This window comes from Falco punctatus (genome assembly GCF_963210335.1).
Source record: "Falco punctatus genome assembly, chromosome: 8".
Taxonomy (NCBI): Eukaryota; Metazoa; Chordata; class Aves; order Falconiformes; family Falconidae; genus Falco; species Falco punctatus.
Window position 1 is genome coordinate 58,788,427 of NC_137588.1, and position 23,606 is coordinate 58,812,032.

At 59.1% G+C, this 23,606-nt stretch overlaps 1 protein-coding gene across 6 annotated transcripts in view; it reads left to right on the forward strand.

The window, feature by feature from the left end:
• The first annotated feature begins 412 nt into the window (after nucleotides 1–412).
• CAMK2A (calcium/calmodulin dependent protein kinase II alpha) overlaps nucleotides 413–23,606 on the forward strand; it is a 40,025-nt gene continuing 16,831 nt past the window's right edge. For 3 of the 6 annotated variants that reach the window (XM_080399399.1, XM_080399400.1, XM_080399401.1), the window contains exons 1-11: nucleotides 413–4,059; nucleotides 9,815–9,909; nucleotides 14,394–14,453; nucleotides 18,227–18,281; nucleotides 18,615–18,680; nucleotides 20,277–20,349; nucleotides 20,726–20,828; nucleotides 21,390–21,473; nucleotides 22,063–22,157; nucleotides 22,574–22,696; nucleotides 23,450–23,533. In XM_080399399.1, the coding sequence (XP_080255525.1) occupies nucleotides 3,998–4,059; nucleotides 9,815–9,909; nucleotides 14,394–14,453; nucleotides 18,227–18,281; nucleotides 18,615–18,680; nucleotides 20,277–20,349; nucleotides 20,726–20,828; nucleotides 21,390–21,473; nucleotides 22,063–22,157; nucleotides 22,574–22,696; nucleotides 23,450–23,533 (900 nt within the window). In that variant the 5' untranslated portion in view covers nucleotides 413–3,997. Of the gene's footprint in view, nucleotides 9,910–14,393; nucleotides 14,454–18,226; nucleotides 18,282–18,614; nucleotides 18,681–20,276; nucleotides 20,350–20,725; nucleotides 20,829–21,389; nucleotides 21,474–21,904; nucleotides 22,158–22,573; nucleotides 22,697–23,449; nucleotides 23,534–23,606 lie in introns of those variants that run through there. The other 3 variants (XM_080399402.1, XM_080399403.1, XM_080399404.1) reach the window with 3 other exon arrangements.

The following is a 23,606-nucleotide window of genomic DNA, read 5'->3' on the forward strand; positions in this document are numbered from 1 at the left end:
CTGCAGATCCTGGGCAGGAGCTGGGTGCAGGAGGGATGGGGCAGGGGGATGCATCTGGGACCAGGCGGGGCTCTGGGCTGGGGGGATGTGAGAGCGGGGTGGGATAGCAGGGCAGTGTCTGCCTCTGCTCCATCGGGATGGACTGGCTGCCTCCACCCTGCCAGCTGCAGAGAATCCAGATGGGGATGGGATGGGGATAGGAGTGCGGGTGGGATGGAGTTGGTGTGGGATGGAGGCAGGGATAGGATGTGGATGGGGATGGGGATGGGGATGGGGATGGGGATGGGGATGGGGATGGGGATGGGATGGCTCAGGCAGGATTGAGGGTACCTTGGAACCTCTCCAGCCCCACAGCATCTTCCACCTGAGAGAAGGAAGCAGCAGGAAAGGGGATGGACATCTCAGCAAACTGCCATGGTAGGAGGGTGGTAGGGCACCCTGAGCACCTCATGCTGCGGAAGGGTGCTGTGGATCAGGGGCTGTATCTCGTGCCAGGCAGTCGTGTCCTTTTTCCTTCCAGGGGTCCCAGGATGTGCAGTTCTGCAAAGGTTTCTCCTTACCCAGAGCCACTGCGTGGTGGCCCGGGGGAGCTGCGTGGCACGCACTGGACATCCCCAAGTATCCACAGCCATGTCACAGGAGAGTCCCTGCCCACGGGCCCTGGTGGTGGGAAGAGGGTGGCCCTGGGGACAACCTGACCCAGCCAAAAGCAGTTTCATGTGGCCACAGGAGCGAGCGCTGGGGCTCGCAGGGACAGGGCACATTTGCAAACACAACCCTAAATGTAAATCAGCTCTCCTTACCATGGTATTTATAATCTTTTTCTAAAAATAACCCCAAATTCAGCTTCCCAGAGGACAGCAACTGAGCATCCCCCAGACCCCAGCTTGAGTGTGAAACTCTCCCAGTAATTTTGGGATCTGTGCAATATGTTATTTGCAGCCCCACTGGTTTTGCGTACAAGGCACTGCTGCAGGCTCCCTGAGGCCCATGCAAGCCCTGTCCCCTGCGAGGAGGGGGGACCTGCTGCAGCCCCCTGGGGACACTCTGGTCCTCCCTGAGCCCCGTGGGGCAGCTGCCCACCCCGTGCATCTGGGGTTTGGCATCAGACCTCGGGTGCCCATCCTGGGGCAGTCCCATTCTGGGATGCAGAAACTAGATATCTGGAGGTAGAGCTGGAACAGCACGGGGAGAGCAGGATATATTTCTGAAGAGGCAGCCCAGTGATGGAGAGGAGCTGCAGGGGATGGACGTCTCCATCAGGCGGCCAGACCCGAGCACGGCAGCGGGAGAGCAGCTTGGCTCTCCAAAGCCCTGCAGGAGCAAACCTTGGGGTGGCTGGGAACAGAGACACCAGCCAAGAAGAGACACCCGAAGAGGATCCAGAGGTCTCTGGGAGAGGGCTGGCACTACTCCCCTCCCTGGGTGCTGGTGGGAACCACCCCCCAGCCCGGAGAGGGAAGATCCCACCCAGAGCTCCTGCTCCCCTTGGGTTGTCCCCAGGCACTGGGGAGTGGAGCCGCACAGCAGTTCTCGCTTGGGAAAACATCGTCGGCAAAGCAGAGCGTGTTCAGCACTCAGAAGCCTGACACCCCCTCACCCTCAGACAGGGAAAAATGCTGAGGAAAAGAGGAAAAAAAATGAACAGAGAGGAGAGCGGGAAGGGAGAAACCCTTCCTGGAGAGCCGCTGCCTCGGGAAGGAGGCAGGGTCCCTGTGGGGGGCTTTGACATCACCCCCTGCCCCAGGCGAGGGGTTCGGGGCACGGCGGTCAAGGCTGCAGCAGAGTTCCTGGGGGGAAGGAGGGGATGGATCCCTCGTCCCTACGGGAGCATGCCGAGTCACGTGTGGGGGGCTGAACACACATGCCAGCGTGGGGGTGGGCGCGGGAAGTTGGGGCAGGTCACGTTGTGGGCACACGTAAGTTAGCACAGGCAGGAGTGAGGCGGGGGTTCATGTCTGCCCACGGGTGTCCGTGGGTCTCTGGTGTGGGGGGCTCTTCCTCTCGCTCTTCAGCTCTGAGGGGCTGCGGGGGGCTGGCAGGAAAAAGCTGAAGGAGGAGAGCACTCCCCCGAGCATCCGGCTGCACCAGCCCCCCCAGCAGCACCCCGCCTCCTGGCATGGCCCCCAGGGTGGCAAATGAAACCCCTTTTCACATGGGAGCGGGATGGAGAGGAGATGTGCACGGCCAGGGAGGCGTTTTGGGGGCTATCATATCCCCAAGGCAAAGATCGCACACGTTTATCACTCTCACCCCGTGAGGGTGCCCGTTGTGCTCTGCCCACGTGGTGGCATGGCCAGGGGCTGTCACCCCTTGGGGACCGTGGCCACATCCTCGTGCCCCATCTGTGTGGGAATCGGGTCCCTGCTCTGCCACCAGCGCCACAGGGTCCCCTCCGGCACAGCCACGCAGGAGCGGGAGGCTGGATGTGGGGATGCAAGGTGGGGATGAAGGTGGGTAATGGTGCAATTAATGGAAAAGCCATTAGACCTTTCTCCTCCTCCCCCTCTTCTTCCTCACTCCGCCACTTGCTGTCCTCCTCCACTTCCACCTCCTTTCTTCTCTCTCTCTCTGCTCCTCCTTCTCTCTCTCCTCTCAAAGATTTCTCCCTATTTTTGTCTGGTTAGAGCCTTTTCTTTTCCTTTTAACCCTTCCATGGCATCCTGAAAAGGAACTCAACCCATCTCAGCTGCCAAGGGCAATGCCCTCCCAGCCAGCAGTGGGAGTCCCTTCTCCAGGGGTGCTGGGGACTCCTGCTGCTGCAAAATCATCCAGAAACAGGACAAAAGCTTGGAAGAAAGCTCTTTGGTGGGGTCAGAAGGTGGAAAGCTGCAAGAGACAGTGTAGATGGTGGAGAGGGGACTGGGTCCCCGATGGGTGCTGCCTGGGGTGCTGGCAGCAATGTGGGCTCAGAGGGAAACCTCACCCGTGAGGTCTTGGACCTTGTTACTCCACTTTTATTGCCCTTTTTGTGCTTCCTTATGTTAAATGCAGCAGAGAGGAGACTCAGCAGCAGAAAGCCTGAGGAGGAGGAGGAGGGGGCTGACCTTCCTCCTCCTCCAACTCTGAAATCCCCTGCTTGTCCGCCCAGCTTGGGCACAGCAGGGAAATGCCAGCCCTCGACAGAGCCGTTTTGCTTCCGCTTTAGCTGTGCTTTCGGTCAAGATGCTTGCCCCATGGTGGGGGTGGACCCTGGGGACCTGCTCCCTGGAAAGCCCTGGGGCCTGTGGGGAGACCCAGCAGCGAAGTGGGGAGCTGGGAGCAGCTCCGCAGCACAGCCAGCCCTCCCTGCAGAGTGATCGGGGCCAGCCCCCCTGGGGGCCTGGCTGATGGCAGGCCAGTCTGGGGACCTGGGGACCTGCCATGGTTTCTCCGGCTTCCTCTGACACACTTCTGCTCCATCTGCTTCTACCTGCCTGGACCCACTGCAGCATGTCCCCCGTCCCGCAGCCCCCAGGCCCCAGAGGGATGCCACTGCAGGCACCAGCAGGGCCTGTATTTTGGGAGGGGTGAAGGCAGTTGCCGGGGCAACAGCATCCTGCTGCAACATGGAAACCACAGTTTCCATGGAAACCTTTTTTGCCCCAATTATTCCACCACTGCCATGTCCTTTAATTTGCCTTTAATATTTGCATTTTAACCTTCCCCCACCCCTGCAGCAGGCAGGTGACCCCTGGGCAGCCCCCAGGGCCGGGTCCCCAGCAGGGCCCTGGTCCCCACCGGCAGGCGGGGGTTTGGGAAGCAGTTGCCCCGGCAACAGAAACAGGGCGTTTCTGGCAGCGGTGGTCACCATGGGGACGGGGATGCTGACGAAGGCTTGTGAAGCTGAGAAGACAAATTGCCCTCATCATTATCTCCGGGCTTGTCAATCAAACATATTCCCTTATTTACCTCGGCGAGGAGAGAGCCCTGGGAGCACACGGAGAGGGAGGGAGTGAGAGGAGAGCTGCTTGCCCCAAACTCCGCACCGGGGAGGGAGCATTTCCAGCCCCTCGGGATGGCCACCATCACCTGCAATCGCTTCACCGAGGAGTACCAGCTCTTTGAAGAACTGGGCAAGTAAGTTGAAGACAGGGCTGGGATGCTTGGAGTGGGGCTGTGCACCGGCTGGGGAAGACCCTCAGCAGTGCCGGGAAGCACTGGAGATGGGAGGAGGCAGGCACGGAGTGGCGAGGGGGACTCGGGTTAGGGTGGGGGCTGCCAGCCCCAGCCCTGCCTGCTCCCTCCCTTCCCAAGTTCGGGTGGCTGGTGGTGCGTGCTTGGCCAGGGGCTCAGGTCATCCCAGGGGGCTGGAGCTGCCCGGGGAGGGGGCGGCTGCCCCTCTTACGGAAAAGCCACTCCCGAAAGAGGATGCTGCTGGCTCCCCCAGGAACTTCTCCAGCTGGGAGGAGGGACGGGACAGCTGAGGAGGAAAGCCAAAGCAGCGGGTGCCCCTCACATTTCTTTAGGGAATTTCTCCATGTGGATTCACCGGGGTTTGGCTAGTCCTGCAGGAGTCCCAGCCTGCCTGGCAGCCTCCAGAGAATCCCGGTGGCTCTTGGTCAGACCCAGGGTGTCTCCCTCCCCTGCCCCTGTCCCAGCATGAGTGCCCCCCGGGCAAGACACAGCCCTGCCTGACCCAGCTCTCCTGCCAGGGAGGGCTCAGCTCGGCAGGTCCGGGTGTCATCGCGTGTGCCTGGGTTAAGGTGCATATGTGTGTGCATGTGTGTGCAAACAGAACTGCCTGTGCACAGCCGGGCGAACCTGGGGGGCACTGAGCACCCCAGGGTGGAGCAGGAGATTTCAGGTCCTCTGTGCAGGGCAGAGGGATGCTCCAGGTCTCACTGAGCGTGTGGCTGTATAACGGGTGCAGAAGCGAGGAGGCGTATGCCTGTGTTTTGGTTTCTGTGCCTTTTTTCGGAACTGGTGTGTAAATCTGGGGCGTGCAGCAGTGCTGCCCTCAGAGCATCTTGACGGCGTGGTGGCAGGCTCGGGGTGCCTGTGCCAGGTGGCTGGTGCCTGTGCTTCAGCTGGGCGGCTGTGTCCGTCCGTAGGCATGGGCTCCAGCCCCGCAGCCCTGCATCGCCGGGGCGCAGGGCAGCCTGCACGTAGATGTACACCCGCATGCACGTGGGTGTGCGAAATGGGGGCGAGGGAGAAGGGGAGAGGACAAAGATGGAGAAATCGAGAGGCTGAAGCAGGGGAGGACATTGTGCCAGGCTGAATGTTGTTAATATTCCCCAGGCAAATGGGGGCACCAGGCTGCTGCTACAAAGTGCAGCTCCTTGGAGATGAGCAGAGCCCTGGTCCCAGGACATGCACGCCCATCCCCTCGGCGTCGGGCTGGCTGCGAGGGGCTGGCAGGGAGCAGTGGGTCGGGGAGCAGGTCCCCGAGGCAGGGACAGTTCCAGTTGGCACTGTGGACAGGGTGATGGGGAGCGGGTGGGGTTTGGGACCTGCTTTTTCCAGAGGTTTCTTGGCTGTTCTGGGCTCTGAGGCTCTGTGGTCATGGCAGGGGGTGGGCAGGGAGTGGGCAGGAGAGGCAGTGGCTGCTGGGTGGCTGCTGGGCCCTGGCTGGGCAGACATGGCTGCGGGGACGTGGAGGGGAGCTGGCAGGCCAGGCACAATAGGGGGGAACCAGGAGGGCTCTTGGAGGCATTTGGGGTGCAGTGCTTTGCTAGGTGGGTGCTGACACAGAGGGTGAGCACCCAGGCTCAGGGGCTGCCCATGCTGCCAGGCACCATGGTGTAAAACCACCTTGACAGATGCATTTTTAGACAATGACGAATAAAGGAACAGATCTGGCGCAGTGGCTTGCTGGCCCCCTGCGAGCATCACACCCTGGTCCACTGAGCCTCCCAGGGTGATGCAGGGGCAGTGAGGTGAGGCTGGCAGCTCGGGGCAGCACATCCAGCTTGGGGCACCCCGCAGCTTTCCCCTCGGTGCTGGGGGGCAGGCACCACTGCAGCGCTGAGGCGTGTTCCCAGGTTGGAGGTTTCACCGGGCTGGTCAAGGCGCCATGGAGCTGGTTGGGGATTTTCCACTGGGATGGCTTCCAGCATATCCCGGCATATTCAAAAATCAGCAGTTTCCCATGGGGAAATTTCCACTTCATGGGCTTAAGAGGGGTAAATCAGGACGAAGCGCCACACCTCTGCTCTGCTGCAGCAGCCGTTTGCAGTGGGAAGCGGTGTTTCTCCTCTGGCGAGATGCTCCTGGTGCCGGTTGGGGTGGGGGTGTCCTGGCAGGGGTGAGGCAGGGTGGGCAGCGTGGCATTCCCCCACCCAGACCCCGAAGGGGAGCAGCGTCCTGCAGGGACTCAGAGCAGAAAGGGTCTGTCTTGAGTTTGCTGTCCCCAAGGCACTGGGATGTTCTGCTGGGGGGACACATGGGGTGCCCACGAGCCTGGCTGGCGGAGTTGCTGGGTGCCAGGCTGCTGCGCCCACTGTGTTGCTTTGCCATCTCCTTGGCTGGCACCCGTGCTGACATCCAGGCAAGCTGGGGGTTTAAGGTGCCGTACACCTAATGGTAACACTACAATGGGGCTTCATGGGGGGCAGAGATGGGGAGGGGGGTCTGCAGAGCCTGCCTTATGGGGCACAAGCCCTTGGAGCATCCCTACACCTCCAAGACTTGGGATGGACATGTGTCCCAAGCAGGGGGCATGGAGCTGGGGAAAACCTGCTCCCACGGCAGCCTCGGCAAAGCTGAGCAAGTGAGGGGCTGCTCTGATCCCCCCCGCTGCACCTTTCTTGCAGGAGGGGACCAGGGCAAGGGCAGGGAGCAGCATGGAGGGGGACAGGGAGAGGATCCTGCCCACGGCCCCCTGGAGTAGGACAAACATGAAGTGCAGCTCCACTGGTGCCTCCAAATCCGCCCCCACGGCAGGTTCAGGGAGAGGCTGGAGACAATTACCGCGCCGAGCGGTACAATCAGCCCCTCTGCTCCCTGAGCTGCAGGAGAGGGGTTTTATTAGAAAGGAAAAAAAATAAATATATAGAGGAACAAAAAATCCCCAGCCCACACTCTTCTCTCTAGAAAGGAGATAAAATGCCTCGGAGGAGGTGGAGGTGTTGAAGAGAGGGAGGGCAGCAGCAGCGCAGCCGGGCGCTGGCAGGGAAGGTGTGAAGAAGGGAGAAGCGGAGCATCCCGGTGGCAGAGCCTCTGCTGGGGCTGGTGGGGGGAGGCCATGGGGACAAGGCTTGGGGTCATGCCTGGCCCGGGGGACCCAAGGAACAGGGGCTGCAGGGCTGGGACCCAGCGGTGCCAGGGCTCAGGGCTGGAGGGACAGGGCTGGCTGCTGGGCTGCGGGTCTGGCATCACCCCGAAACGGCAGCCATCGGGGGGGCAGGTACACGGCCCCTACCCATGGCCCTGCGGGTAACGTACCAGCTAACACTGGGACATGCTGCCATGGCTGGGATGAATGCCCCATCCCCAAGCCAGGCAGAGACGGGGGCCTGCAGCTGCCACTGGCGCTTGGGTTGGCCCCATCCAAAGAGCCAGCGCCCCAGGAGGGAAGGGACCCACGCCACTGCCCACGGCCAGGGAACAGGACACATCTCCTTCCAAAGGGGTTTCTTGCACCAAGATGGGGCTGAGCCCCCTGCCTGGCCAGGTGCCCTGCGCTGCCTGCACTGCCCTGTGAGACCCTGGTGCAGGCAGGGGTGTCTGGGTTTGTGGGGAAGGAGATGCTGGATTTATATGGAGCCAAGAGGGGATATTTCCCCCAGGCTGGGAAGACCACACATGGGAAGCAAAGGAGCAGCCTGGCATGGAGAGCAGAGCCGGCTGCTGTGTAATGCCCAGCAGGGTCAAACACCCAATGTGGGGGGTTCCCAGCCAGTGCAGACCCCCTGAAGGACTCGACTGGGACTGTGATGGGACTATGGCAAGCATGCTGTACGCTGGTGTCCTGCACCCACACCCAGTGCCTTGTGTGTCCCCCTGCTCTGGGCTCATGGGGTCTTGCCTGTGCTTCATGGAGCCCAAACAAACATTTGATTTCTGTTACAAAGGTCCAGAGGAGCCAAAAGCCACAAATGCAGCCAGAGGTGTGAAACCCTGCACTCTGCCTGTGCAGCACATCCCGTCTCCAGCTGCTGCATCCCGCTTCCCACAGCTCCCCCTTCACTGCTGTTCAGTTTAGCTTGAATAAATGGATGACTGAGTGGCTGTGGGCACTGGGACCAGGAGTGGCTGGGAGTCTCCAGGCACCACGGGTTGGGGACACCTACGTCCCTCCAACCCCATGGAGGTCCCACAGCAAAACCCTGTGGCTGGGACAGAAACTCCGAGCTGGGGTGGTAGGCGTGGGGGCTTTCCTGCTCTCCAGGCTCACTGCTGCAGGCTCTCCTGGCACTGCAAAAGCAGCATATGTGTCTTTAGGAAAAAAAAAGGAAAGATGGGTCACAGGGACTCACAGAAGCCCCCAGAGCCTGGGCAGTGCAGGGTTCCTGGCAGGATGGGGAGAGTGGCACCGTGGGGCTGGCCATGGCTCCGGTCTCCCCCACTTATGGCGAGATGGACACAAAGCATTTTGCCCCTCCTTTCCCATTAATCTACCCCAGACTACAGGAACATTAACAGCTCAGCTCTTCAGCAGCCAGGATTAAATGGCAGGACAGGGAGGCTGGGAAGCACCAGGATGCTGTTCCCCAGCTCCTGCCTGGCACGTGCCGCGAGCAATGCTCTGCACGGCGGTGCTTGGCGTGTGGGCGGCTGGCTCCACTGGGGCTCCAGCCTCATCCCTCTGCTCCCTGCCGCTTGCCTGCTCTCCTAAAGATCACATGCAAACCCAAATTGCCTGTCTCCACCTGCCCCCACCAGTTAAATCAATTATCCGTGGCTGCTCGCCAGCCTGTGGCCTTTTATTCCTCGGCAGGGAGTGGGAGCGGGGCGACGGGGAGCGGGGGGAAGGTGGGGCAGGAGGTGGGATTGCTTTTGATAGTTGTTATTTTAGCAATTGGAAGGGTTTGGCAGAAAAGGGAACCTGGTACAAAGGTTGTGCTCAGCAGGGCTGGAGTGCGTGCGTGTGTGTGTGTGTGCAATGCCGCAGCTCCTGGCATCGTGCCGGCACACTTTCAGTGCAATGAGCTGGCAGGGCTCAGGGTACGGGGTACGGGGGCAGAGGGGCTGCTTTGGAGCATCTCAAGCATCATTTCCCTGCCAGGTCCCAGGAGACCCTTGCACGTTGGCTCACATGTGTGCAAGCTGCAGCAGCATCAGTTCCCCACCCAGCCTTGCTCCAGTCCTTGCTTGTAGGGTCCCCTGGGCTCTCCCTGACTGTGTGACAGTTTTGCAGCTTGGGGGGAACACCTTGCACCACTCACCTGCACCCACGGCTGGTGCTCGCACCCACTTCTGCAAAGTGCTGCTCTGATTGCAAGGTCTAGAGCATGCGAAGCCACACACACAGACTGAAGTGAAGCGGCCAAGTGCTGCATGGCGGCTGCAGCCATCCTGGTGCCCCTTGGGAGCCAACACCCTTGGTAAATCACTGCCCCTTCTCTCCCAGGGATAGGTAGGGCAGAGCCTGGGAGGGAGGGGAGGAAAGGCGCATGATGGCTGGAGTGTCCCAGGGGAGCAGAAAGCGGCGAATTCTACATTCATCCCTAGGTGTACCTGTGCCTGCCCTCGTCATTCCCCAAGGGCAGCAGTGTAGTGAAGCCAGCTGAGACCCCTCGGTGTTTTCTCCAAGCCCCTTCCAGCACCCGTCCCTGTGCCTGCCCCCGTGACTGTGGCTGCCCCTCGCCCCACAGGCACATCAGGGCTGAGCCGTGTCCTTGCCCATGCTGAGCCCTTCATCTCTCCCTCTGGCTTCTTGTCTTCCCAGAGGTGCTTTCTCCATCGTCCGGAGATGCGTGAAGGTGTTGGCAGGACAAGAGTATGCGGCCAAGATCATCAACACCAAGAAGCTGTCTGCTCGAGGTAGGCGCTGGGGGTGTTTTTGGGGAGGCAGGAGGTGAGCAGGGTTTGCGGAGCAGGGAATTTGTCACCTCTTCACAGTACCAGAATGATGCCTTTGATGTGCAGCGAGGTGTTTGATGTGCAGGGGGGGACCCTTTATCCCACCCCGTCCCCACTGCAGGACACACTGAGCTCCTTGATGGATGGGGCGAACATCCTGCGGAGGTGTCTTGGTGGCTGATCACTGCATCCCACCCGATCACAGGGATGCACCCACATCCAGCTGTGCCAGGGCTCTGTGGGACTCCCAAACCCCAACCCGCCTGGGGAGCTGTAGGACCTCATTTCTTTCACTGAGACACCCCCTCCACCCTGCATGCCATGTTACAGCAAAGTGATGGTTACAGCCTTGCAGCAAGTCAAGCTGCCGCCAGCCTCAGGCGATGTTTCCTTACTTGTGTACCTACATCAATAAAATGGGAAGGTCCTTCAAGTGGGGGTGTGATTTCGTTTCTCCCTGGAGATGGACACTCACCCCTTGCTGCTGTCCAATTAATTGCTCTGGTGGAGCACGTTGGCTGCGTTGCTGCTGGAAGAGGCGCTGGCAGATCTGTCCTGGCTGCTCCTCGCTTGGGGCAAGGCTGAGCTGAGCCAGCACAGAAAAGTTTCAGCCAGCCCTTGCCCAAAGGCAGGGACCCCTCTGTCCCCAGGCATCTGGCAGAGGGGCTGCGATGAGGAGGATGGAGAGGATGGGACAGCAGCTGCTGTGACCCTGGCTCCAGCTCCTCCTGGCTGGATGTGTCGGGGAGTGCAGGATGGGTGCTGGGAGCGAGTGCCCTGCCAGGAGGTTTTAACTAAATCCCTCCCTCAGTTTCTCTCCCTGATGCCACTGCTCACCTCTGGAGGCAAAACTGAAATGCAGAAAATGGTGACAAAATCCTTCCTGACCTCAAATTAAACCAGTGCTTTGCAATCTCCCTCCCGCAGTGCTGCGAAAGCAGCACAGCGCTGATGCTGAGCACCCCCCAGCTCCTCCCAGCACCGGCCCCTGCCCCTCTTCAGAGATGCAGACCATTCCCTTCCTCTGAGGCCGAAGGCTCCCAGCCCAGGGCAGCCAGCCGGGCTCTGGGCAGAGTGTGTGGTCCTGGCCTCGGCACTTGGCTCCTGCCTGCGTGCCCCAGCTGGCACCGGGGTGGGCAGCAAACGCCCACGGGTTTGCAGGGCTGCCTGGAGGAGCAGATTGAGCCACCTTCCCTCTATTCCCTCCTGCCTCTGCTCGCCTGGTCCAGCAGTTTGCCCCTCTCCAGCCTCTTCTGGGCTTTGTGCTGTCTCTGCAGTGGCTCTGTGTCCATCTGTCCCTTGGAGAGATCTCGCCGGGGTTATTTTCACTGCTCTGGCAGCTGGATTCACCAGCTGCTTTTGCTAATGGTCTTGAAACCCCCATTTCTGCAATGCTAGCATGGGGGATGGTGCTTCCCCAGGCTGGAAGCAATCCCTAAAGGTGTCTCACCGCGATGTGCCACTGGCTGTGTCATACACAAAAGGCAGGAGGGCAGGTGTGCAGGGAGGAGAGGCGTGGGGAGAAGGTGAGAGGAGCTGTAAAACATCCCCAGCCATGATCTCTTCAGACAACCTCTTTCAGCAGGGGAGAAACAGGAGCTTTTGGAGGGGAAATGTGTTTTGGGTCCAAGCAGCAACTGGATTTGTGGGGTGGGAGAGGGGCTGCAGCTGAGGCTCACTGCCCCCAGCAGCACTTCACTGCGTGGTGGATGTGCCATGCCATGTAGGTGGCAGGATGCTCTGACCCACGGCAGCTGCCCCCCAAGTTCAACAGGGTCCACGTGCCTGAGGGACATCCCCCTGTCCCTTTATCCTGTCCATCTGTCCCTCTGCCCCACTGCTCTGGCACAGCCATCCCACCCACATGCAAAGCCCTTGCAAGCCCTGTCCTAGAGATCTGTGCAAGCAGGGGGGTCCCCTACCAGCCCGCAGCCCCATGCAGGGGTTGTATCTGTGTGATGCTCAGAAGAAACGGCAGACCCGGAGATCCTGCCCTGGGCTGTGGCCCTGCTCCCAGCCTGTCCTTGCTGTGCATTCACTGCAGGGAAGCTCTGCCCGAGTAGGACCCATGCAGACTCGCAAAGAGCAAAGCCCCCGGAGCACAGGCTGCCTTTGCTCACTGGGTGGCATTCGGGCAGCTCTTCCCCTTGCAGTCTGCAGCTGAGACCGTGACTCCAAGGGGAGCGATGGCCAGGCTTCCCCAGGGTTTTTCCTACCAGGGGTTCAAACGCTGGGGCATGCCAAGGGGAAGAGACTGGGTTACCAGGAGCTGCATCCCCAGGTGCTGCAGCCTGGCAGGCACAGCAGCCTCCGCACCCCAGCTTCGCCCTTCGATGGCCAGCTGGATGTGTCGGCGTTCGCTCTGCCGGGGCATCGCTGCTAGCAACTGCCCGGGGGTCCCTGGGCAGGGGTCCCTGACCCTCACCCCATAGGGATAAGCACCTTTCCCAGCCCCTCCTGGGTACCACTGGGTCTCCAGTGCTGTCCTGTTCCCTTTTGGAGTGGCGTTATCTCTGTCCCCTCCCTTTAAACTCCCTGATCCATTTTACATTTCGCTTGGTTTTCACTGGTCTCCCACCCCCTCCCCGTGCTGTTTGTGTTTTATCAAACCTCACCAGCCTCCTGGCACTCCCCGCCAAGCTGCCTGTGCCGGGCTTTGCCTTCGCAGGCGTTTTGGTGGTGACAGATTGCGAGGGTACAAAGAGGGGGGCAGTGGCTGGGGGGGCTGCACGGTGCTGCTGCTGCTGCAACTTAGCCAGGGAGCTGGAGTGGAGCTGAGTTGTGTTGAGGAAGGGATGGGGCAACCTCCTGCTCCCCACCAGCAGCCACGCTTGCCCCTGTGCAGCCGCAGGCTCAGCTGGCAGCAGCGTGCAGGCACACAGAGCGGTGCCGGGACCTGCTCCATACTCAGGGTTGCATTTGCTGCCCCTGCCTGTGATCTCTGGGCTCTTCTAAGCAAGCAAAGGAGCTTTACCGGACACCAGCAATGCTGGGCTTCCCCATGGGACATGTGGCCCCAGCTTCCAGGCTGCAGATGGGGAAACTGAGGCAGAGAGCGACAATCAGTGACTCACCTAAGATCACTGTCAGGCAGGAGCAGCAGAGGAGACAGAAAGCAGCTCCCTTGTTCCCCAGAGAAGTGCTTGCCCCATTGGTCATACTGTCCCTCCATGCCATCGCTGTCCTTCACCCCACAATGGATTTTTGTTGTGAAAAGGAACAGGCTAAACCCCAGCCTTTCCTTGTCACCTCCTCCCACCCCGGGAAGGTTGTCTCCCATTAGGGGAAATGCTGTGGGGACCTGAACGAGGCCACTAAGGCTGTTCCAGCCTTTGGCTCACAGACCCCAGCACAGGCTGATAAAGTCACCACAAGCCCTCGGGCAACTTGCCCATGCCGAGCCCCATGGTTGCTGGATGGGGCGTATTGAGCCCTGGGGAAGGCTCCAGCCCCTGCAGGGATGGAGCTGTGTCACCTTCACGTCTCAGTGGTTGGAGACACCCAGGTTTGGTTTGATGCAGAGTGAGACTCTGGGGTGTGAACCTGCAAGGTAACAGCGGTAGTGCTGAGAGACGAGCAGCCCTAATTACATCATCGCTTCTCCTGGCTGCTGGGTTCCTGCTAGCACGAGATGCCTCCAGACAAGGCACCTCCATGTGTGGTGACTGGGTCAGGTATAAGGAGGGAGAGAAGTGCAGAGGCAGGGAAAAAGAAACAAAATGATTTGGAAATTCATTCTGGGCTGCCCCAGGGTGGAGGCTTTTTTGGCTCAGCTCAACTTGCTTTGCCCAGGGCTCTGTTGTCTCACATCCCCAAGCCTGATGAAAGCCAGGGAGATGGACCTGTGCTGCCTGTTTGGAGACAGGCACCAGAGAAAAGCAAATTTTCAGAGCCAGGGGGTTTCAATGTGGGAGAGCAAGGACCTGATATGAAATGGCTGAGGATGGAGAGGGGGAGCGAGGCGGATAACCCCGTTTCAGCTTGACATCTCTCACTGATCAGCTCTATCTTCAGTTATTCAAATTGTACTGTGTGGGGCCAGAAGTGTCCTTGCTGATTGCCTGTGCTTGGCTGAATAAGAGAAAACAGAACAGGTGCTGCCGCAGTGTTTTCAGGCAGCCCAGGTATTCAGGAGGTGATCGGGAGTTGTTGGGGAAGAGGAGGGTGAGGGATCATCCAAAGCCCAGGACTGCCCACAGCATCAGTACCTGGAGGCTTGTCTGGGGGCCACATCCATGCTGGGATACTGTCCATCAGGCCCTGATGCTGAACATGTCCCCAGCCCCATTATTCTTTAGTTAAAAAGGATGGGTTTGCTTCTTGCCGGCTGCTCCATGCCCCCCAGGCTTCCTTGTGCTGGCAGCTCCTCCAAGAGAGCATGGCAGGAGCTGAGAGCGGTTTATTCGCTTCCCCAGACCCTAATTTAGGGCTGTTGCCTCTTTCAGATCACCAGAAGCTGGAACGAGAAGCCCGGATCTGCCGCCTCCTGAAGCACCCCAACATTGGTAAGCGCACCCTGCTCTCCCGCCGTGTGCCTGGCAAGGAGCCGGGCAAATCTGCCGGTGCTCCATGCCCGGCTCCACTGCCCACCTGCCTCCCGTGCCCCCGCCCTGGCTGGGAGTCCTCACCAATATTTCAGCCCTATTTGCAACAGGGCTGTTTGTCCTTCCCTCGCACTCCAGCCACCATCCCAGAGATGGGGAAGGGGCTCGGTGGCAGCCTGCCCCGTTGACCTGCAGAGCTGTCCCTCCCCTTCCTCACAGGAGACAGCATCTTCAAACGAGGTCATGGGAAGAAGGGCCTCCACCAAGCACGGGGGGACCGAAGTAGGTCCTAACTAACCCACTTGGCCATAGCTCCCTCCGGGAGAAGCAGGGCCCCAGTAGGCTGCAGGGGACTATTTTTACTCCTGTCCCCCCCTCGGGTGCTGTATTCCTCTGCATGCTCCAAAAAGCGGCTACAGCTCCGAGCAGCAGCAGCAGCGCCGGGCGTGTAGGAGGAGCGATGGCGGGGGGAAGCGAAGACTTTCCCACCGATCGTCCATCTGAGAGTAGCCTCCTTCGGAAAAGCTGTTTCAGGAAAACTCCTGAGCCCCTGCAAAAGACAAAAATAGGCCAGAAGGAGAGAGAGAGAGGGGAGGGGAAAAAACTGCAGTAAAAAAATCCCAAACCCCAGCCTTGAGAGTGATGCTGATGCAGGCTCTTGGTCTCTGGTCCGGCAGCGGAGACAGGGATGAACCCCCTCTCCCCTCCACTGCACCCCAGCATGTGCCGACTCAGATGGGATCCTGCAGCTTTTGGAATGTGTTTGGGGACAGGACAGGAGCTCTGCAGCCCTCACATCCCGCAGCCCGAAGCTGGAAGGTTTCGCCTTTGGCTGAGCTCCTTCCTGGCCCCGTCACTACTCCTGGTGACCTGGATCCTGCTGCAGCAGATCCAGGGAGCCGAACCCTGGGGCTGCTGGGACCAGCCCTGCGGCTCCTGCCCCATAAATATTTAAGTTCAGAAAAAGCCTGTCAGCTTCCACCTGTCTCAGGCACATGGCAGGTCTCCGCTGCATTGCTGGGGTGCTGGACCCTGCAGGATCTGGCTGCTGTCCCCACTCTGGCAGGACACATGCCCCACACAGGAGCTGCCCTGCCAGGGTCCTGGTGGGGAGTCCAGCCTCCCCTGGCGAGAGCAGCAGCTGGTGCCTTTCCTTTGCACCAAAATACATACGAGGATTGCTGAGACCTGAAGGAAATACACTGCAAAGCACGTGAATAGCAAGAAATATTAAAACCCCCACGAGGACTTGCAGGTTGCTGGGCCACGCAGCTGGAGCTCCCCACACTCCCAGCATGGCCCCAGCTTTCTCTACCAGTCTTCCTCCCTTCCCTCTCCATCCCTGCCCACGATGCTGGTGGGGTCACCAGGAACAGAAACATCTCAGCCCCCCTGTGCCTTCTCCCCCAGCCCGGCACCCCACCTCACTGTTTGGCCTTAGAGCAACCCTGGTGCACGGGGCTGGAAGGGGTTAACAGCACGAGATGCTAACCAGCCCAATCTCACTGCTCTTTATACCCAAGAGGCTCTTCTCCATCCCTCAGCCCCACACCCTCTCCTTTCACCCCCCCACTGCTCCTGCTGCCTGGAAACTTGGGCCCGCAGCTCCCTCGCAGGCGGAAAACCTTCTCTACCCCCTCCCAGGAGAAGCACCTCAGCTGACAAGGGGCTTTGCTGGCCCCTTGTTCTTGTTCCCTGCAGGGAGGTGGGGTCCCTCCAGCTCCCATGGGAATGCTGTGCTGTGGTTGTGATCCTGGAGGAATCAACCCGAGCTTTGCACCGTGCCTGCAGGAGAGCCTTGCAGAGAAAACTGTGCACAGGTGGTCGAGGGCAGGTCCAGGTCCCCAGCACATTCACAGCACCTGGCAATGTGTTCTGAACAGCTGAGGTTTCCCAAAGCTTCATTTCCTTCAGGAAGCCTTGCTTTATCGGGGAAACTCTGGCTACACCCAGCCCTGGAGTTTTAACTCCATCCAGGTACCCATTGTCTTCTGCCTCTCATTCCTGAAGCCGTGTCCTGCTCCTGCCTTGGCTCTCAGCACTGAGCTGGAGTGCTTTGGCCGGTGCAGCTCTTTCTGTGGTCAGTAACAGATACATGTAGGATCAGGCTATATTTAGAGTGGCGGCTCTTTCTTATACCTTCTTGGCTCCTGGCAGCCACAGGCGTTGGGACTTCCCCAAGCAGGGGATGTATCCGGACCATCTGCTTATGGTTAGACTGGCCCTATCCACACCGAGCTTGCATAATCCCCGCTTTGAACAGTTTGGCTTCTGCGGCATCCCAGGCGCAATACCCCCAAACCCCTCCCAGGTGAGATGAAACAAGAGGAAATGTGTTTCTTCTAGCAGAGGAAGGCAGAAAAGCTGGGATTATGTGTCAGAGAAAAACAGGGAGCAAACACATGTTGGAGCACAGGAGATGTCTGCAGCGGCCAGCAGTGGGGAAGGATAACCAGGGAATATGAGCAAGTTGTGTCAACAGTCAAGACCATGAGAGACACCAAGAGGAAAGATGCTGTCTGGCTCAGCGGACCCCCTCTGCCCCTTGCCCTGGCCGGGCTGAGGCGATGCTGCCGGCACCTGGCTCTTGGCAGCTGCGGGATCTGCCCACTGAACTTGGAGGGAGAGGTAGGACGAGCAAAGTGGCGTTGGCTGTGCAGGGAGATAAGAGTGATGCAGCACGGTGTCTGCACTCAGCACTGGGGCTTGTTATCTCCCCCGGCTCAGACTCAAGTCTGGAGGATGTTTCCACACAGGGCTCAGCTGATTTAGCTGCAGTAAAATGGGATAGGAGTGAAAATTCCCACAAAATCATTCACCTGAATGTTTTCTTTTCCTCCCTGGTTCCCAAAGTCCTCAGACATGTTGAAAGTTGTATCAAGCTGAAACCAGGTGAGCAGAGAGGAAGGGTTAAATATTTGCAGCCTTAAGGAAACTGGAACAAAATGTGAGGCAGGGGGCAGAGGATGCTGGACCAATCTCCATTTATACATCCTACCTGTTTGTGTGCCTGTCCCCTCACTGCACATCTGCCTGCTAAGCTGTGAGCAGGAATCTAAGTCTGAACAACCAGAACCCAGCTGGAGGGTGACAGATTTGCTCCTGGCTGTACCTGGTGAGGTGTACCCGAGAGGAGAGGGTGCCACTCAGCCTGATGAGCGAGGCAAGATGCCAGCCCCGTGGGCGGAGATGGGAGACGGGGAGAACGCTTCCTCCAAAGGAAATTCATCCTGCAGTGATTCCTGGATATCCCCGACCTGAGATCTCCCAAGGAGAAAAGGAAGGTCACTAGCAGAAAATAAAAAAAGCCCCGTCGGTGCCAGGGCTGGCAGCCCAGCGCCCTGGCTGAGCTCTCCCTGTGCCCAGGCACCTCTCCCGATGGGTCAGAGGGCTGGGCTGGGGGCACTCACGCCTGCAGCCTGCCCAGTGCCCAAGATAGCCCAGCAGCTGCACAGGCTATCAGCCAGGCACCAGCCCCGGGCAGTCCCGGATTTGGATTTGACCTTTGAGCCTTGCACTGCTGCCCCAGGCTGGGGACATGGCCAGGGTCCTCTGTTGAGCGGGACCTGCCCCCCGCCCCCTGAGCCAGATACAGTAACAAGAGGAGGAGGGAGGAGGAATAGCCCCTCTCTTCTTTTCCCAGCTCCTGCTTGTCCCCAAAGGGGGGCAAAGGCGTTCCTGGGGAGCAGGGTGGGAGCCAGGCATACCCCATAACCCTTCTGTCTCTGCTGCAGTGAGGCTCCATGACAGCATCTCTGAAGAGGGCCACCACTACCTGATATTTGACCTGTGAGTAATGGTTAAATGCATCTCTTAATCCAAGGCAGCTGCATGCTTCCACCCTGGGGCAACACACCCTGCACCCCACAGCTGCTCCCAAACCCTCCCTCATCCTCCACCTCACCCAAGCCCTTCCCACAGGCTGGGTTGAGCCAAGCTTGGGTCCCCCAAGCTGGGCAGAGGGCAGGTCCCCACCCTGCACCCCTAACATTGCCCCCCATGCACAGCGCAGTGGCATTTTGGGGGGGTGTGTGGGTGTGTGTGCCAGGGCTGTAAATCAATCCAGCTCCCTTGTGTGCCGTGCTGAGGTGGCCGAGCGTGACTGTCCCTGTTTTCTCACAGGGTCACCGGTGGGGAGCTGTTTGAGGACATTGTGGCCAGGGAGTACTACAGCGAAGCAGATGCCAGGTGAGCACGGACACACGCCACATTGCGGAGGGGACAGCAGTTGTCCCCTTCTCCCACGAGCTGCTCTCTCCCAGGATCCTACATGTCTGGCTTGCTGCAGCATAAGCTCCTTCCATGCTGGGAGGTGTTTTACAGCCGCTCCGCAGCGTGTACTCATAAACCAGATGTGTAGTGAGAAAAAAAAAAAAAGCAGCTCTTTTTAACTCACTGGGCTCCTGTGCCAAGAAGTGCCTGTTACCGCGGGGCTGGTGTCCCCCCCCCGAATCAGGCAGCTGCCAGCCGTTGCTCGCAGCATCCTCCTTCCCCAGGCTGATGGCATATCCTACATCTGACCTCCCTGTAAAGGAGCAAGGCATGGGGCTCCCAGGGCTGGGAACAGTGGGGCTCCCAGGTCTGGGGGTTTTGGGGCTCCCAGGGCTGGGGGTGTCAGGGCTCCCAGGGCTGGGGGTATCGGGGCTCCCAGGGCTGGCAAGAGGAAGCCCAGCGTCAGGCTGGTGCCGCAGCCAGGAGCGTGATAGCACAGACACCCCCCAGTCTTTGCCCTTTCCCCTTGCAGCTGCATTAACAGTCATTTGCAAGCGTTTCTCTAGCATTTACCACTTGAAAGCGCTAAGGAGAAGCAGTGAAGACAGGCTGGGTGGGAGGATGTACTGGAGCTCCGCTCCCTCCCCCGCTCCCACTGGCACTTTCCAGGTACCCTGCTGCAGACGCAGGGGGCTGGGTACGGTTTCAGCGACACTTTCGGCCCTTGCAGCTTGGCCAGGGGACAGCACTAGCCTCATTTTTTTGGGACGACATGGTTTGGCCCTCTCCAGTCTCTAGATATCACTGTGCCTCTGGGCTTTGCCCCCAGGATAAGTGTAGCCCCCACAAATGTCCAAGGGCACGATAAGCTCCACGCTACCTCTGTCTGCATGGAAATTTCCCTTATTTCCGGGCAGAAAATAATCCCATTTAATGAACCGCCTGCATGGAATCCACTTACAACCTATCCACTTGTTAGTGTCACAGAAATAAAATAAAATACATGTAAATAAAGACCTTCTGCCTTGCACACAGCTGTTTTGGAGCAGAAGTGATCATGGCCCCAGTCTTTTTCCCTTCCTTTCTCACGCATGCAGCAGAGCTGGGGTTTGATGAACTAGATATAAAGCGAACAGACGCAGCAGGAGCCACCCGCCTTAGAGCAGGCCAGGGAAATGGGGCTGAAGCAAAGGTTAGCTCTGTGCTGGAGGAGCACGTCTGCTCTGCCTGGGTTGGGAGACCAAATGTGGGTTGGCACTGTGACTCCACTGCTGGTGTCCAGCTCCCCCCCAGTGTTGCCCCTACGGGGACCCCATGGGCTCAGCTGTAGCCCCTGTGCTCCTGTTCGCCGTGACTGTGTCCAGCAGCTCTGGTGGGGTCTTACTGGGTTACAACTGCTCTGCATGGGTGCGTGGCTTTGGGTGGAGGGGGACACTGAGCTGTGCTGCAGGGCTGCGGCTGAGAAGCATGGTGAGGAGAGGGGCAGGGGGGTATGAAATGCAGCCAAGTAAAAGTGTCTAAGGAAACTCTGCCTTGCCAACCACTTTGTGAGCTTTCCTCTCTCTCCCACAGTCACTGCATCCAGCAGATCCTGGAGGCTGTCCTGCACTGCCACCAGATGGGGGTGGTCCATCGGGATCTGAAGGTAGGAGCTGCAGGGGAAGTGGCTGTGGGAGGATGTGGGGACCCCATCTGTGATGCAAACCCCTGTGGAGCAATGCCCAGCGTCTTCCAGGGCAGCTGAAACAGCGGGGAGGAACGCCATGTAGGGCTTCTGGAAAGCCACAGGGCAAAGACCAGCTCTGGGGCGAAACAAAACAAGGGAGAGGGGATAGGGAGGTCCTCAGAGTCCATGGTCCTCTAAGGATCCAAGGACACTGGGACACAAAGCAGGACAAAGCAGCTGGGGAGCACATCCAGAGCCCTGACCTTCCACCGTGCTGTGCTGGGAAGCCCCCCTCCATGACAGCAGAACTCCGGGGGGGCCTTTGCTTGTCTCCAACCCTCATCTCCTCCTGCAGCCTGAGAACCTGCTGCTGGCGTCCAAGTTGAAGGGTGCTGCTGTCAAGCTGGCTGACTTCGGCCTTGCCATCGAGGTGGAGGGGGACCAGCAAGCATGGTTTGGTGAGTAGGACTGGCCTGAGGTGGGGTATCCTCTGGCCCTTGTTTGTGTGTTTGGTCATGGAGGACTCAGGAGGGACGCGCATCCCCAGGACCTGAATCCTGGGTTACGGGAGCATCCTGGCAGCGCCAGCCTAGGAGGCAGAGTGGATGAGGAGGTTGATGGCTCCAGCTATGCCCCTGGAAACAGCCCAGCATTGGTACAGGGCACAGGCAAACAGCTTCGCAGGGACTTGGTGAGTCACCAAGATGTCCTGGTGAGCTGGCAACAGGGGCAGACCCTGCGGGAGGAAAACCTCTTCCAAGTGCTGGAGGTGCACATTGGAGCACTCCAGCCTTATGCCGCATCCTGGGGTCTGGCTGCTGCCATGGGAAGAAAGCTGCAGTTTGCTCTGCTCTTGGGAGGCATGGAGGCGTCTGAAGGGAGTGTGCCTGTCCCACCTGGTTGGTGTGTGCCAGGGCTCTTGGCTTTTGCGGTGCCTGGCCAGGCACCAGGCACTGCTGGTGAGCTGTGCAGGGATGGGGACTGCCTGCCATCGGTGCGTGACAAGCTGTCTGTCCCAGGTTTCGCTGGCACCCCAGGATACCTCTCTCCTGAGGTGCTCCGGAAGGATCCCTATGGCAAAGCCGTGGACCTGTGGGCTTGTGGTAAGCCAGACTGGGGCTGAAATGCTGGGAGCGGGCTGGACTGGACTGTGTGGGATGAGGCAGGCTGTTCATCTAGCACGTCCAACGTTGCAGTGGCTAGATATGTCTTAGGGAGGTCAGGGTGGAGGATTTACCCAAGAGGTGACACATTACCCGGGGCTGTCCCTAGAGCAGCACCCTCTTTCCCAGTCCAGGGGCACCCTTCTCTGAAGGATCAGCTCCCTTGCTATGCACCCAAAGCCCCCAAGCAAGGGAGATGGCAGCTCTTTTGCCCTGCGGTGCTGATGCAGCCGTAGGGGAGCCTTCTTCCACCCGCAATGGGGAGGAGGCATCACCCAGCCCTGCTGGGCACCCAGCTCGAGGCTGTGCGCAGTGGCTGCCAGACCCATATATCTCCGCAGCTGCTGAGCACATCAGCATGGAGCTGGACCCAACAACAAGCCTTTTGCTTTTTAATCAGGGAGCAAATCCTCCCATTTCCATGATTTCTGTTTCTCTGCTTGAGCTGGGCCAGTCTCCAGGCTGGGTCTGCTCATACCTCCACCAATGCGCTCTCTCCCACTGATCCCACATCTCCTGTCCTGGGCAGGTGTCATCCTCTACATCCTGCTAGTCGGCTACCCACCCTTTTGGGATGAAGACCAGCACCGACTCTACCAGCAGATCAAGGCTGGGGCTTATGATGTGAGTGGATTTGTTTCGCTCTCCACTTTCACGGTCTCCCCTCTCTCCTGCTGTCCCTGCCTTGCAGTCTGTTGCTCCAGAAGAGCAAACAGGACAAATTCAGACAGGCGGGAGCAAGTTTCTTTCCTCTGCTGCAGTCACAGAGCGTTGACCAAGCTGCCATGGCCAGGTGCACACACTGGCATGTCCACTTTGCAGGACAGATAAGTGTTGTCCTGGGCCTTCCACCTTTCTCCTCCCTGCACTCCTGCTCTCCACTTTTCCATCTGGCAGCTCTTTCCTGTTGCTACTGACTCTCCAAACTGTCCCATGGGCAGGAGCAAAGGGTTGCAGGGGAACCAACCCAAGTGCAAAGGGGCTTCTGCTCCTTCTATTGCTTCCTGCAATCTCTCACCCTGGTCCCTTTGCTTTGGTAGTTCCCCTCTCCTGAGTGGGACACAGTCACTCCTGAAGCAAAAGATCTCATCAACAAGATGTTGACCATAAACCCGTCCAAGCGCATCACGGCAGCGGAGGCTCTGAAGCACCCCTGGATATCGGTGAGTTTGGTGGCACTCGCCGGTTGGGGTCAAAGGTATAGAGGTGTGGGGGTTCACAAGGAGGGAACATCTCACTGGGAAGCGCGTGTTATCAAACATGCTGTCTGGCTCTTTTCTCCATTCTGGGAAGATGGTTTCCTGGCATGGTTCCTCCCAGTGCTCTCAAAGCAACCTTTTCCCTGAGGCTTTACGGCGGAGAAAAGCCTGGAGCGTGAATGCAAACAGCATGTCCTAAGGGAGGGACACACATGTTCCCAGCCCTGGTGTGGACAGGCTGGTTTCTTGGTGTCAAGCTGCGCTGGCAGGGGCCTTTCCTTAAGGGTGGCGGGAGTGTGCTCGTGTCTACCCATCCGTACACCCAGCAGCAATTTCCCCCAGCCCCTTGCTGCACCCCGCTCCTTTGGCTGCTGGTTCACGCTCTGAATCAGCTCCTAAAGGGAGGAGGACTGCATGGGCTTAACCCTGGGACCCCACACCATGTGCAAACCCTGAGCATGCTGCTCAATGTGGCTGGTCAGTCAAAGGGTTAACCGAGGGGGCAGCCAGCTCTTACTGCAACCCCCCCCTCCCCAGAGCAGATCCTGCTGACTCCAGAGCTGCGATCTCCTGCTGCCTATTAAACTTTGATCTGCTGCTGCTGCAGGTGGCTCTGGCTTGTGCCTCGGCCGTGGGAGACCGCACACGTGTGCGTGCATGTGAGAGTGGGGCCAGGGGAACCCCTTCCCCCTCTAAGCTGGGTCTCTCTCCTCTCAGCACCGTGCCACCGTGGCGTCATGCATGCACAGGCAGGAGACGGTGGACTGTCTGAAGAAGTTCAATGCCCGGAGGAAGCTGAAGGTAACTCTCATACGCTCCAAGCTGATGGCAAAATGCATGATCAGGTCATTAGTAGGTTTGTTCCTTGTGTGGG